The 17500-nt window shown below is 28.7% G+C and overlaps 1 protein-coding gene across 1 annotated transcript in view; it reads right to left on the reverse strand.

The window, feature by feature from the left end:
* LOC142349660 (uncharacterized) overlaps positions 1-1574 on the reverse strand; it is a 20749-nt gene extending 19175 nt beyond the window's left edge. Inside the window, exon 1 of the mRNA XM_075401378.1 lies at positions 1437-1574. Coding sequence (XP_075257493.1) covers positions 1437-1539 — 103 coding nt within the window. The 5' untranslated portion in view covers positions 1540-1574. The remainder of the gene's footprint in view (positions 1-1436) is intronic.
* Between the last annotated feature and the right edge of the window lie 15926 nt (positions 1575-17500).

Below are 17500 nucleotides of genomic sequence, written 5' to 3' on the forward strand. Positions count from 1 at the left end.
ATATATATATATATATATATATATATTTGTATATATATATATATATATATATATATATAATATTTCGTATAATATGACCTTCTTTTATTTCTTTTTGATCAAAATATTACCCATTAGCACATAAAAGAAGCTGTCTACTAACGCGAAGCTTTCCCTTGTCATCTATACACGAAAATAGTTATCTTAGACATAAAGTGTATTTTCTTATACACAACATTCCCGACTCCCGAAGGTTTCAAAACAACAGAGCTTAGAAAAAATCTCCGGTATGTTTGATTTGAAAGCGAACGAATCTTCTGAATACCAGCTCTGGTTGATATCAACAGTTTTATGAGATTTAGAAATCATTCGGTTTTTTGTTTTTGAACTTCGAAAAAAAATCGATTTGTATAGTTTGAAAAGTTTCAAACTTTCGCTTTCATCGCAAAAACATTAGGCTTCTTGTTGAGTTTGCTCCCAATATTACTTCAGAAATATGACAAAATATTTATTAAAATGAAACCTTTAACAAACATATTGAGCGTTCATTACATTTCAAAAATCACTTTTTGCGAGTATATATACTTGGCACATCGCTGTATTAGGCATGTATTCTATGCTCGTGTATTATGATCAGAAAATTAAGCGTTTGCGAATATATAGGTCAAATATAATGCTTTTGTTATATAGGTTGGTTTGATTTGGAAATTTGCTGTAAACAAATATTAGTGACAAGTCAGCGGCTACCACTCTGTATAAGATTTTTTTTCAGAAAAGAGTTTTGTTTTAACTGAAGGATTTTCTTGATATTAATAAGTCGGACTAAATAATAACCAAAACATAACAAAATAAAATCGAATAATTAAGGACCAAAACGTTACCACTGAGATAGAAAGCAAAGGTTCAATCTTGTTCGAAAGTTAATGACACGATTTGAGAGATTAGTGGCATATATCCGCAGTGTTATTGTTGCTTGAATTTGCTGTCAAGATTATCGCCTAAAAATGACAATTTTGGCGGTGATTTTTGCTGATCTCATCTAAGCAATTACATTAGTCAGTTTTCTTCTGGTCTGAAAAGGAATATTTCCTAAATCTGAAACCACACATAAAACCTAAAAATTTCAAACAATTCCTACGTATAAAAATTAAACCTGTGAAAAATTTTAGTGCTTTTGACCATCAAACAAAAAAAAATCAAACAAACCGACGAAACCAAAGAAAAATTGTAAATTTTTTCGTTAATTTTTGTCTAATTGAAACCCAGCATACCGACGTTTTATTAGTTTGGAAATTTAAAATTCTCCTGAAGAGGGTTACGCTGTTTTCTGTATTATCAGTTAACATCCTGTTCCTTTTTCTAAATATTTCATTTGAATTTTTCTAAAGGGTCTTCTCAACAAGTTCTATTAATTTCTGAGAAGTTTGAAAAATTGGGTTGCGAAAACTGTTGCTTACCCTGAGCAGAGTAGTAAGAAGGTAAAATAAGGAAAAAGCAGATCATTTGCACAATTACAAAATTGACAACAAGCTGTGCAAATTTCAACATCATGTTGAACATTATTTGCCAACAACTAAAGAAGGTTTATTGTTTGAGGAAAGGTTCACTTGTTGATTTGGTTAGTGAATAAGTTTGGTTAGTACGTAGAACAAATTGACCAGCAATTCATTGGTTTTTCTCATTTAAAACATGATGCGAAATATGAAAGCCCAGGTTCAGGTCCAGACCCAAATTGAGCATTGGTCAGGCCAACTCGAACGCACACCCGTGTGTTCCCACCGAAATACAGAATCTGAACAGGGGGTTGTTCGACAGGGAGATCAGAAATATTGCTTTAATGTCTGAATCTTAAAAAAAACGAAACAGCGAGCCAGTGGAGGAACCTTTTTATTTTTCAGACACAAACTTTGGAATATGAACAATATGCCAGGGAACTTTATTGATAGGACGTCTGTGGCTAGTCATTATCTTTGTGGAGAGATAAATAAAATCAATAAAAAGCTATTCAAAAATTAAATTGATTGAAACTATCAAATTTTGTTGCTTTCGAAGAAAACTAAGTTTTTCAAATCTAAACTTTTTTAATCTAAGTTTATAACAAAGAGAACCTGATAACATTTATATTAATTTGATTACAAATTCAAAACTTATTTGAGAGTGTGTGTGTCTGTGTGTGTGTGTGTGTGTGTGTGCGTGTGTGTGTGTGTGTATCTGTTTGTTTGTTTGTTTGTTTGTTTGTTTGTTTGTTTGTTTATTTGTTTGTTTGTGTGTGCGTGTTTGTTTGTTTGTTTGTTTGTTTGTTTGTTTGTTTGTTTGTTTGTTTGTTTGTTTGTTTGTTTATTTATTTGTTTGTTTGTTTGTTTATTTGTTTGTATGTTTGTTTGTTTGTTTGTTTGTTTGAGTAATGTGTATATGGGTACCTCCGCAGCATAGAGCCAGCGAGACGGTACCCATATGCACATTACTCTAATTCCCTTTATATATCCACTACTCTAAATTCACTTCTTTTATATTTTAAATCTATCATTTCTTGTCTCACTTAGTGCAATCCACTAGTACAGAGTTAAGCTGGTAATTGTCCATTATCAGACGGATAGTTCGGGTTCTATCAGTGAAACTGCTTCGCAGATCCTCACTGACTCCAGTGAACGTATCACAGATACTAGTATGAAACTAGTGAGACCGTGTACTAAGCACGTAAAACCAACTTGCAAAAATTGTTGTAACCACTTCGTGGATAACTTGAATAAAAAATAAGCTTAACTCTTTTCTAAATTTTAACTTTTGCTATTGTTTTATAAAAATTAATTGTAAAACCTAAATTCACCATTAAAATCTCTAATACCTTTATCATCAAATGGATCAATAGCTATTTTATATTGTTCTTTAGTTTTTAAATGATGTTTATTACTATCAATAGTATAATTAGTTACATACTTAGTTTTACCTTCATATATAGCATCAGTATAATCTTCAATTGTAATCTGTTTTTTAATAGTGGCTTTAGTTATAACTTTTAACTTTTTCTCTTCTTCTCTTTTAACAGTATTGTAACAATATGCTTTAGCTTTAAGGAAACATGCTTCTATAATAGTATCATTAGGTAATTCATCCTTCATCTTACGTAACTCATTATTATGTAAAAAATCTTTTATCTTATTCATTTCAGTTTCTATATTACTATCTAAAGGAACATTTTTGTTTATAAATATACTATCTGTATCTGTGTAAAAATAACTACAATCTAATTCTTTTTCAAAGTGATCAAATATGGCTTTATACATATATAGCTTATCTTTTTCTAATATATATATATATATATATATATATATATATATATATAATATTTCTAATATATATATCTTTTTACCTATATAAATAAACTTATCTAATTTTACATTACCTCGAGTTTTATGTACAGCTACTAACTCATTATCGAGTTCCACAGCATATTTAATACTAATATTTTCTACTAATTTAGTATACCTATCTACATCATTAACTAACTCTATATGTTGTCTATTATATGCATTCTCTATTACTTTTCCATAGAAGGCATTATTCATCAGTTTAAAGAATACATCTGCAAATTTATCAACATTAGCTTTAGCTTCTTTTCTATTCCGAATATTATATTCAATATAGGGCTCTAACCATTTTCTCTTACTGTATTCTAACTTTTGCTTAATTGTAATATATTCTAATTTCAAACCATGATCTAAGTACCAATCTAACATCTCTCCATCTATTACATAATCTACCTTATCTGTTAATTTTAGCATTAACTTCTCATTAGGTTTATATCCTTTTTTAAATTTACTTTTTGATAATCTGTAAACTGATCTACACATGCTTTTGTTTTCTCAGGAAAGAGTGGATATTTATTTGTTTTCTGTTTCAACTCATCACTATGCTTAATATCAATGGCGTAGATATAACCTGTGTTAGAGCTAGATCTAGTGTAGACCAATTCTTCACATACTTTGATCTCACCATTAGGTAAAGCTTGAACCATAGCAGAAGCATATAATGAGTTGAAGTCTAAATACTTTAAATAATTCTCTTTCCCAACATACTCAGGATCTATCTGTTTTTTCAAACATTTTACATGACAATCACCTAATACTCAAGCTCACCCACCTATAATACCATGTTGTATTGTAACATAAAAATTAAGTTTATTTTCTTATAATACTTAAGTCTAACATTAGTATATTTCAACCCACACAATCAGGGTAACCCAGGAGTAGAATATGTGTAACATGGATCTATTTCATAATATTCTAAACACATAGCTCTAAATTTCTCAAATACATCGACTGATAACAATACATCTGTTTTAAGATATAACATCATATAATCCTTTATTGTCTCACATTTAGTATCTTTCCAACAATCAATTGCTTGCTTATATTCTTTATCTGTAATACCACTTTGTTTCAACTTAGAATAGAATGCTTCCTTATGTGGTATTGTTGTTTCATGTAGTTTATCTATACTATCAAACCATTCATATGGGAATATACCTTTACGTCTTTCTAAGCCTCATTTATTTAATGTTATACATTCTTCATTACTCAATGTTTTACTTATAGCATCTAAGCTAAGTGGATGGAAGATCCTAAACATATCTAATGCTTTAGCATAACCCATATCAATACTAATATAATTCTCATCAGTTTTAGTTAATACTTTAAGTCTAATCTTCTTTGCTAGTTAAGTTATAAATAGATGATTATCATAATCAGAAGAATTAAATGCATATATTGGTACAAATGTATTCTTAGCTTGGAGGTTACATTTGTTGTGAGCACAACCTCTGAATTTACCATTTAGATTATCATGATCTCTAACGACGTCTTCACCCAAGTTCTCATTACAATAGTAACACATATTAGTAAGTGGAGTAATAGATCTTCATTAAGTGAAATATTCATACTAAATATATCTTTAAATAATTTATTATAATAATCTACTATTTCCACAAACCAATCAGTAATGTCTTCTTCACAATCAACAGAGTTGCTGCTTTGCAGATAACTTTCATACTTATCTTCTAATATATCAGGATAGTCACGTTTTATATATAAACCACAAGCAATAGGTAAGTGTTTACCAACTTTTATTATACATTCAAAATCATAATGTATAGAAAATGGTACTCTATTCTTATAATGGAACTTATCAAACTTTAGGTAATTATCTTTATGGAATGTTCTTCCTCCTACATATTTCTGTGTATTACAAAATTCTAAATGTTTATTTAATGCATCTTCTGTTCTAAATGATACAAAACATTTTAGACATGGATAACATTTATGTTTAGATGATTTTCTTAATAAGAATGATAAATCTTTACATAGGAAGTAATGATTATCCCAGTATAATATATTACATCCTTTAGGATCATTATGATTAATTAATACAGGATTTATAGTTTTATTTTTATTTAGTTTCAACACATTAAAAAATATTTTATCTTTATTTAGTTCTTGTATTTTCTTTTAGTGACAATAATCATATGGAGGTATAACCCCATTTGGTAATTTTATCTCATTAATATATTCAGGTTTATTATATTTACTAACTCTATTTGGATCACGTGATGCAGGATGTAAAGAAGCAATTAGACACCATAGCAAACACTTATTATCAGTATTATGTATTTTAAGTATATATCTAGACGTGAATGGTAACTCAGTATCACATCCACCACTTGGATAAAACCTGTGAATATACATTGTCCTTTTAACAAATCGTTGTATGCACCATCCAGATTGATTCATCTCTTGCTCCTGCATTCTCGACCCAAGTTCCCCATTCAATAAATCCAAGTCATGTGCACCATTATATTGCCTAGTCATTAACCTAAAGGTGAATTCGTTTTCTTCTAACTTATCATCTGTAGGTTTTGTATACTTAACTACATCAAAGGTGTTAAACTTAATATGGGGATGTATGTTATGCAATGAATTTAGGATCTTCATAATTACTACTAGTTAATGTTATTTGATTATCCTTGATGTTATGATCTAATCCTAACTCATTAACTTTATCTCGCCACTTCCCATTAACACGTTTTTTCTGATTAACATTTTCCTTATGTTCATCTGATTCATTGTGTTCATTTTTTTTGTTATATCTATTATTACATATATTGCAATATCCATCGGCCATATTATACTTAATTATATCTTTATCTATATCCTTTTCAGTTAAACTGCTTCGCAGATCTTTACCATTGGTGAAACCGCTCCGTATGTTAACACTATCCATATGCATCTTTGTTTTTAAATGTTGATCCACACTATATTGACTCAGACTTGTCTTACATATCGCACTCTCAAACTTACTCCCGTTCTTTACTATTTCCCCATTAACCAATCTTACATTATTCCTATGTTTTAATGTTGTCACATGATTATCATAAGCAGTATTATTATCAAGATACATATCACAACTATCACAAAACTTTATTCCCTCTAGTTCAGGATACTGCTCATCCAACTTTTGTTCTATATCGTCATTAGTAACTTTTATTTCATTCTCATTAGCACTCTCAATAATTTTTTTTCTATTATATAATTGCTCATTCTTTTTATGTTTAAGGGATTGAATGTGTCTGTTATAATTCTTTCGAGTTATCTCTTCATCACATTCTTCACATTTAATCTTATTTGTTTTAGGCTTGGACATAGACAAAATCATCAGATGAATCTGAGTCTAAATCTGATCTAAGTCATTAGATTGATCTACGTCTTTAGATTGATCTAAATCTGGAAATATTTTGCTTCAGCCTTTCGCAATGACTCACGCATAACTTCTTCTCTTTGTTTTAATTTTGCATCGTGTTTATCATACGATTCCTTTATTTCTTCATTTACACGATTAAACCTTCTGATTGATTCTAAAGATTATTCTATTTCTATCTTTTGTCTTTCCTTATCTACTGGTTTGTTTTCTTCCCTTGGTTTGTTTATTTTTTATAACATTTGGACCGGCATGCTAGTAGAACTAGATTGAGCTTTCTCACTTCCAGATTGGACTTGTCCACTTCCAAATTGAGCTCGCTCACTTCCAGATTTGACTTGTCCATGAGATTGAGCTTGTTCACTCGTGGATTGAATGTAACCGGTATAATCTTGTTAATTAATTTTTATATGCCAAATTTCGAAATAATGTTATTTATATACCTTTTCAATACTATAAAAATGATTAGTACCAAATGTGATAAATGTAAAAATAAGGCTTGGTGTTGGAGTTGTGATGAGTGTCAAAGTAAACCATTCCAATGTTTTGTATGGAATAAGATTATAACATATAGAGACAGACATAATCATTTGCAAGTGCACTTTAAAAATCCTAATCAATATTTAGTACGCAGAATGTGTAAAGTAAATGAACACATCTCTCAGTAAAGATTTAAACATTTCTATTGTAGGCTATGCACATATCTCCATAGATATAGGTTTCATCATACAAAAGAAAGATTCTTAGAGCATGCAAAGAAATGTAATATTGAAGTAAAGCTATAACTAATTATAATAAGTTTATTAAAGAATTAACAATTAATGATGATAGAAAGTTTATTGAAGCCGCTATTATATTATATAATGAATTGTGATAATTATTTTATAAAATGACTAAACTAGAAACACTCATAGAATTAAACATTCTAGCAAAACAAAACAGAAAGCATAGATTAGAAGATAAATTAAAACGACAAGAATATTATGGTGAAATAGAAGAATTATTTGATCCTCTAACAAAAACTTTAAATACAAACGCTAAAACAATGCAAGCTCTTCAAAACAAAACTTTGGTTGTGCTAGACAGTAACACTAATACTTTAAAGAGTCTAGGACACCATCAACAAAAAAGCTTTCTTGATGAACGGCCGCCCTCTTAACGCACACACCCGATCCACACACAATATTAAAAGGTGATAGAGGGCAAACTTTTGCCGTAGACAATTATATGATTTATATTTTATCACTAATGGGTAAACAAACAAATAAACAATTACAATTAATATCAGTTGATCCAAATTCAAACAAATTTAAAATATATGATGTAGAGGAATCTCTAGTCCCCGATTGTATAAAAATAAAAGGCAAAGTCTATGATTTATCTAAGGGTTTTTTTATATTTATTACTAATAAAGATGTAACCGAAAGAGATATAAAAGGTGATGAAATCAAAATAAAACAATTTCTAAGGGATTTTAGCTATAAACAAAGAGGAGATAATAAAAGTAATAGATCAAAACTTATAAGAAGAATGTTTTCTAGTATCGGTGAACCCACTTCTCGTGTTATATCAATACCAACTTCCAGTGAAGATGAAATATATCGTCGTGATACTGGTGATTATGAACAAGGGATAGTAGAAGAAGAAATTGATAACGAGACTGATCCGCGAAGCGGTTCCACCGATTATGAGACTGACAAACAAATAGAAGCTAGTGGTCTTAGCAAAGCCAACCAACAAAGGGGCTCTGCCCTTGGTTCCCCAAGTTGCCACCACTATGTGGACCCAAATAATTTAGTAGAAAGACTAGAATTATTAATACTAGAATCAAAAGCTGGTCTTGATGGATTATGTGATGAAATGCTAGATATATCTAAGCAACTATTATCTATGAATATTAATAATCAAGAACAATTAGATATATTTGTTTTTAATTATGGTAAATAATTAATGATGGAAAAACAACAACGACAACAACTAGCTAAGGAAGTATTTAGCCCTCACAAAACAAAGTTTAGAAGAGAAAGAATAATACCATTGTATAAAGATGGAACATGGTCGGCTGATTTAATTGATAAGTCATCTCTAAGTAAATATTATAGTAATTACAAGTTTATATTAACTGTTATAGATATATTTACAAAATGTGCATATTAAAGAATATGAAACAAAACTATATTGTACATATAGTGATTTAGGGGCTGTGTTTATAGAGAGATTCAATGGAACATTATTACATATAATAAATAAATCTATGTTCATCAATGGTGATGGTAATTGGTTAAATATATTAAATGATGCTGTTGTAACATATAACAATAACATTCATTCAACAATTAATATGACACCTGTTGATGCCTCTAATAATCTTGATAACGTTAAATACTCATTAATTTATAGGAATATTAAACCTAAACTTAAGGTGATTATGTTAGAAATGCAGATAAACGTAATATCTTCTCTAAATGTTACACTTCTAATTGGAACAGAGATTTGTTTAAAGTTAATGAAGTTCTTAAAACACAACCACCAACTTATAAAATAAAAGATATTAATGGAGAGATAATAGAAGGTAAATATTATGAACAGGAACTATTAAAATCCGTGTTTGATTTTGAATCTAATAATAAGGTTTTGGAATCATTAGGTATAATTCTGTAATTTCTGTAAACAAATACAAAGATGACAAGAAAAAGATTCAATCAAGCTAAATATCAATGGCGAAGCATGACCGGAGGTCCGTCGTGGAACCCGCTTCTCGGATCAACATCAACATCAACAAACAACTGTACACTAAGTAAGGCTCGTGAGTTAATCCTAGAAGATAATGTAATATTGATACGAAGGATACCTATATTTTTACAAATGTACATCCTCCGATAGATGAAAAAGATGTTGTTAATAAAGAGTATTTTGACAATAACTTATTATCTTCTTCTAATAAAATAGACATTTTAAGTAGAAACATAACTGAACTAAGAAAGGGTGACTTTGATAAAGTTAAAACTAAAACATTACAACTAAATGAAACACAAATGAATGATGAACTATATAATGAGTTTATTGAATCAGCAAATGAAGTCACAAATACTGTTAAGTTTTGTAATAAAGTTGCTGCTGATACTATCTCTAAATATAATCAATTACAACTAGAGATTGATAATAATAAGTTTAATCAGAATATCACTAACATACAACTAGATGAAATGTATACTACTGGGCTATTTAAAACTAGAGATTGATAATAATAAATTTAATCAGAATATCACTAACATACAACTAGATGAAATGTTTACTACTTTACTACTTTATAGATGAAGCCTTTTAAAGAATAAAAGGACAATAGTACAACATATAATTGCTATACTTTTACGAAGTACGTTAGTTGATAAGAAAGAGCAAGCAAGACTTGAGATGCATTATGGTTTTAAACAAGAAGATATAACGAAAGAAATAGAAAGAATTTTTACTAATTAAAATAAGCAAAACTATGACTAACCCAACAGCACCGAGTGAGAGATTACTATATCCCAACTTGTCAACCGTTAATGAACAATACATAAATGAAAAAATCCAAGCTAATAATAAATTTAACAACAATATTACCACTATAAAAGATATTAGAAATTTTTATGAAACTGAAACTAATAACTATAATAAGAAGTTAAGTAGATATAAGAATTTTATTAACGTTGCAGAGATAACAGAAATAGTATTATCATCTATAGCAACAACTGCAACATCAACATCAGTTGCATTAACAGGTATAGGATTACCTTATTCTATACCAACAGCTTTTGCTACAGCAACTGTTCGTGATTCATTATCAATAACAATTAATACTAAAACTAGAAATAAAATTATAAAGTATTCACAAATGTATATTTTAAGTAAACAGCTTAGTGATAAGTTTAATAGACTATATACTAAATCAATGAATGATAATAAAACAGATAATGATGAGTATAATGAATTAGTTAAGGTATTTGAGGATTAAAAAGAAGAACAAGAAAAACAAACTGAGTGTTTTTTAAACTAAATTTATTGGTGTTTAGTAATAATAGTATGTTTAGTAATAATAATATTAGTATTAATATTTATCCACGAAGCGGTTACACCGATCAGAGAACCTGCTTCGCAGATCGATAATTATATACATAATATAAATATAATCATAATCATAATCATAAATATATTATAATCATAATCATAAACATAAATATAAACATAATATAATCATAATCATAATCAAATAATTATCTCTTCTTAGTACTAAGTATAACCCTCTTCCTTCTTGTACTACCTTTATGCCTTCACCAGTAGTTGCAAATTTAATTAAATCAGTTGTGGCTGATAAAGCAGCTCTAGGGTTTCAAGATACAGCTGCACATCCTATTTTACTTGCTATTTCTAATGCTCTTACAGGATTATTAGCAACTTTCTTTCCGAAGTTAACTGTAGCGCTAAAAACACATTTAAAGAAATCTTTCAATCCCTCAGCTTCTATTGTCGCATCCCTAACAGTCATTGACTTATTTCTCTAAACTTAACACAATTACACTTTTACATTTTAGTACCTTTTGAAGTAATCAAAACCTCTTATGTTTTTAGTACCACTATAATGTCTACCTCCAACACAATATGAATTAGTTTTAAATTTCTGTAAAAGACTCATTTCTATATATAAAAAATAAAGGAAGTTAAAAAAAATAATCCTTTTGTTGTTATTAAGCCTAAGCCTAAGCCTACGGGTTCCGCCCGCGAGCGAACTTCGAAGGTTAGGCCCAAGGCTAAGATTAAGCTTGAAGCTGGAGGCTTATCTCTAGAGAATAAAAAGAAACTAGATATTGTTTATGCTAGGGGTTTTGTTAAGACAAGTAAGAAATAGTTATAATTATATTTATCTACGAGGTAGCTTTGCTAATCAGGAGCTGCTTGGTTTGCCACGGATGAAGTCCGTTCGCAGATGATTATAGCTAGAGATATATCTAAAAAAACAAGGGCCATATTTATAATTATAATTATGATACCATATCAACCATCTTATTACCATCACTGTTCACACTAATAACCTTTCTAGTTAATACTAATGCATGACATATAACATCGGAAACTGCAGCAATAAATTTAAAATTAAGTTGTATTGGTTTTGGACCTATATGATCACTTTGATATCTAGTATCGAATACATATGTTCTATAGTTACTTTTGAATGTTGTATGATTTATATATGATTTTATATTATGTGGTAGCCCATTATAATCTTTATCAAAGCTAACATTCTCTTTAAAAGCCTCATTATAATTATTGGTACCATAATTAATATTCATTCTATCCTCAGGATAAAACTCGCTACCAATCTTACAAAAACATTCAGTAACATTCATTATATCAAATTTACTTGCATAATGAGTTTGTTCATTAACATTATTATTTTCAAAACCAACTATTATATATTGTGGTCTTTCCTTCCCACTTTCCATACCTAGATCAAACAAGAAGTTAGTAGCATTGGGTACATTCTTATAAAATGTCTTTCTTTCATAATAACTAAAGTCTACATTGTTCTTTTTACTTAAACCCTTTTGCACAATAATTCTATTGTAATTACTAGGATCAATAATAAGTACACACCATGATATATCTCTAATATCTATATTACCATCATTAGCAACTGCACCAGGATTAGCATTAACTCTGAATAGAGCTCTATCATTATTATTTCTTTTTAATATTAGTTTAAATCCTAAACCATATATAATCTTTTCTAAATCATTTATGAAATCAAATAGATCACTCATCTTAATCATCATATACATATGACCGCGTTGTGCAGCAATATGATCACCTTTAAGTTGACTATCTCTATTGCCTTGATTTCTAACAAAACAAAACTTATATTCATCATCAATACTAGTTAATAACTTATACATCAATAGATTAGGATGACAATGATCTATATATTCAATAGTCCTACCACCACTAGTTTCAAGCTTAATTGAACTAAACAATGCCATCATACCATAATTAACTAATCTGATTTTAGCATCATTAGCAAAAACACCACCAGCATCATCTGATACAACAAACTCTATCTCTAGATATGAATCATGCAAATTTAAATGATTAATTGGTTTATATTTTATAATCTTACTTTTGTGTATATCATTATTATAACCATAAGTCGTATCAAAATAAAAGTCCATATTTATTAGATAAAAAATGACAGACAATTTAATCTTAAGGAACTACAAAATATACATGAAGCTTTAACTAAAACTAAAGAAGAGCATACACTTAACTTTAGATTGATAAAGGCAACAGAAAAGTTTAACTTTAGTGAACCTATACTTAACTCGTCAAAATTATGTTTAATTTGATTATCTGTTTATAATTCGGTGTTTAATTTGAATAGAAGGAACAATCAATTCTTATATGATACCCAAGGTGAAGGGGCCTACGGCCCTGGTTCCCCAACATGGTCAGATACCCGTACTTTAGCTGTTATACCAGGTGCATATGAATTAACCGAAATATCAGAATTAATAAAAGAAGAAACTAATGGTAATGTTATAATAGAATCTGATAAGAATACAATGAAATGTTTATTGGAAGTAAAACAAGGTGCAATTAACTTTGACATAGAAAACTCAATAGCCCCATTACTAGGATTTAGAAAAATAGATTATAAAAAAGGTAAATATACATCTCAGAAAATTGTTGATATTATGGGTTTTAGTACTATTAACCTTCATTGTAATGTAATATCTGGTGTTAAAGATAATGGGAATAACACAGACATAATATATACTTTTACTCTAACTGAACCACCAGGCTATCTAATAAATATTATACCAACTAATATCTTATATCAAAATATAACTTAAGATAGAATAGAATATATAGAGTTTCATATTAAAGATGAGCATGGAAGACCTATAAACTTTAATGGCGATGATTAAGTTTTCTTTACATCTGGTGTAATCAGCAACAACTTTGTTGATCTGAGGTAGTCAGCTGACCAAAGTTCCATCTGTGTTAACACAGCAACTTCTTTGATCTGGTGTAGATATAAACTTAAACTTAAACTAAACTACAAAATTCTCCGATCCCAATTAATTCTTAGTTTACCATTAATATTTTTATTTTTATTTATATCAATGACAATATAAATATAAGGCTCTTTCCATACCTTATTACATATATTAGCAAAATCATTATAACTAAGTTCAACATTATTAAAAAAATCTTGATAAATAGATATGAGGACTTTACCTCTTTGTTCTAATAAAGTAAATAGATTACAATTCTCTCTAACACTCTGCCTATCTATTGTGAATAGATTTTGATTAAGATATATCATATTACAATTATTATGTCTACCTCTACAAAAAATATTCATTAATAACTGGTTCTTTGGCTCTTACATCATCGAATATCATTACTTTCTTTAAGTTCTTTAAGTCTTTGGGTAGTTTATCAGGAGATGGTAAATCTTTTATATCTTTAACAGATTCAATAATTGCTTTTGTGTTTATTCTTTCTAATCCATTGTATTGATCACCAGTAGGTCCAATGATGTATAGCTTATCAAAATATATACTAACTAAAATTAGTTTTTTTTAATAAGAATGTCTTACCACAATCACTCGGACCAGATATTATACATCTAAAGTTATCTGGGAATGTGGCTTCAGTAATTATATCATCATTATTTAGCCATGATTGTAGATCTTCATTTATATTTACAGAGATATTGTTAGTAGGACTATTGTTATTAGGTTTACCCTTTTCATGGGGTTGGCTTTCCATGTTTCACCATGTTTTTCATCAAATAAATCTGCTAAGCAGGTTTCCTGATATATAAATTTATCTTTATCATCATTATCATTATCTTTATCATTATCATTATCATTATCATTAACATTATCATTATCCTTATCATTAACATTATCATTAACATTATCTTTATCCTTAACATTATCATTATCATTAACAATATCATTAACATTATCATTGACATTAACATTATCATTAACATTATCATTATCATTATCATTATCATTATCATTATCTTTATCATTAACAATATCATTATCATTATCATTATCATCATCATTATCATTATGATTATCATTATCATTATCTTCATCATTATCAATAACATTATCAATAACATTATTAGCAGAACTACTTCGTAGATCATTAACATTATCATTAACTTTAACATGACAACCGAAACAAAAACACTCATTATATATTCCTGGATATTTACATAGATTAACTAGAATATTTAAAGCACTATTAAATCTGAATCCTCTATCAACAAGATAGATCATGTATAAACAATTAGCCCCACAAAGAGATTCATCATATTGTTGTATTCTTTCATTAGAGCCTAGATCAACCTATTCTTCTAAAAATAATGGTGGGGTTTTTACACCAAAACTATCAAAGTAATACACAGGACCACCTTCTCTTCTTATAACTATAACCCAATGTGTACCTTCAGTTGGATGTAAATTTACAATAATGTTGGATTTAGGTTCGTTAATCAGGGAACCTGCTTCGCAGATATTATCTGGAGTCTCATCTCTCATTACTATTTCAATTGGTGTTATACTTATATCTTTTCCTATATCTTTTATTCTAATATCACTCATAGCATTATTATCAATATTAATTTTATTATTAAATTCCTCAAAAGTTAGGATAAGCATTTTTATATAATAAATTTTATATATAAAAATCGATAAAGGCGGTATACTTTTTTTTTATTATTATAATTGGAATTTGTTATATAATATATGATTCAATACCAAGTAAATATACAAAACTAGAAGAAAACTTTGGTGGATTTATGAATAGGAGTCTAGATAGAGTTGAATATGAAAAGTCACCATTACATACTATTGTTTATGGTGGAACTGGAACAGGTAAAACATATTTTATTAGACAATATTTAAAATTATACTCAGTCCAAAATCAAGATCTGCGAAGCAGTTTGGTAAACCACGAACAAAGTTCGTTCACTGATCAAAACCAAAACCAAGACCAAAACTAAAACCAAAACCAAGACCAAGCTAAAAATATAGTTATAGTGTGTAAATATGACAGAGACTGGATAGATCCTGAGTCTAGTAATTTTTATACTGGGTTTAATAAATGTGATATAAATATGATCACAAAAAATAATATGCATAAAATTCAAAATTGTGTAATAGTACTTGATGATATGGGTGATAGGTTAAATAAGGATATAGCTTATTATTTTACAGAGGATAGACATTATAATATTCAAATGATTGTAATGTGTCATAAACCAGCTCAAATAATTAATACAGCAAGAGTGAGTTGTGATACTATTTATTTAACAACTTATAATGGAGCTGATCTATTTAAAAACTTTAATGAGATATATAAATGTGAACATGACTTTAGTAAAACAATTAGTGAGTTTAATAGTAACCATTATAATCGTACAGATGGAATGTCAGATGAACTTCGTTATGGTATAATTAAATAGAATAAGAAGGAAAATACTTTTATTATTATTATTAATAGTAATAGAGCAATGATATATGATTCAAGAGTTGGTTTCCGTGATTTAAAAGCTCTTAGTTTGAAAGATGAACTAGAAAGAGAAAATATAAATAGACTTTTAGCGTATATGAAACCACTCATGATAAATGCAACAGATAGGAATGTTATTAATCACGATAACTATATATTCTATTTTAATAAACTTCTTAAATTAAATAATATTAAAATACAGTGTGATGTTTAAACTAAAGAAATGATTATGGGAAAGGATATAAAAAGTTTATCATCTATAGGTGGAATTATGAGCTCAGGTTTAATTATATTTAGTTATAATTATCCTGATATAATATCAAGAAATGCTGGGAGTGTAGCAATGGGAGCAAGCACAATGTTGAGTAGAGTAAAGACATTGGTTAAGGTTGGATATGGAGAAGAGTTGGATAATGATCTGCGAAGTAGCTTTGCTGATAGTGAAACATGGGCAAAGCCCAATCTACGAAATGCAATACAAAAAGAATATATAAATGACGAGGATGGGACTTTAAGTAGAAAGAGAGGAAAGTTTTTAACCAGAATATATGGAAATAAAGAAGAATTTAGAGAAGAGATTATAAATTTTGTTAGAGATAAAAAAGAATTAGACCTTGGATTGATTTTGGATAAGAGATGTAAAACTAATACACTCAATACGTTAGGAAATAAATATTTAGCAGAGTGTATCGCATCTAAAGATAATACTAAAGATTTAATTGAAATCATGGTTAAATATTACCCCGCGAAAGGATTAGGTAAATATTAAAGTTTATCTTATTATAAATGCTATTAAAATGTTTAGAGGGTAACTATAAATATGAAAATATTGCTGTTTCAAAATATCATTATGTATTATCATGTCATAAAGAAAAACTGATAAATGTATGTGTGGTAATATAATACTAAGTGGTATTTGTGCTAATAATTTTTCTCTATGGGGTTGTTCTTTAAAAATTGAATCTAGTTTTAGTTCTAGTTCTAGTTCTAGTTCTAGCTCTTGCTCTAGTTCTAGTTCTGGTTCTGGTTCTAGTTCTATCTATGACTCTAACTCTAACTCAGATCCTAAACCTAACCCTAACCCTAACCTTAACCCTAACCCTTAGCTTAACCCTAACCCTAACCTTAACCCTAAACTTAACCCCAACCCTAACCCTAACACTAAACTTAACCCAGAAGTCTTAATTAGAAGTTGTAA

This window comes from Convolutriloba macropyga, chromosome 11, assembly GCF_964194025.1.
Source record: "Convolutriloba macropyga chromosome 11, txConMacr16.3, whole genome shotgun sequence".
Lineage (NCBI taxonomy): Eukaryota > Metazoa > Xenacoelomorpha > Acoela > Convolutidae > Convolutriloba > Convolutriloba macropyga.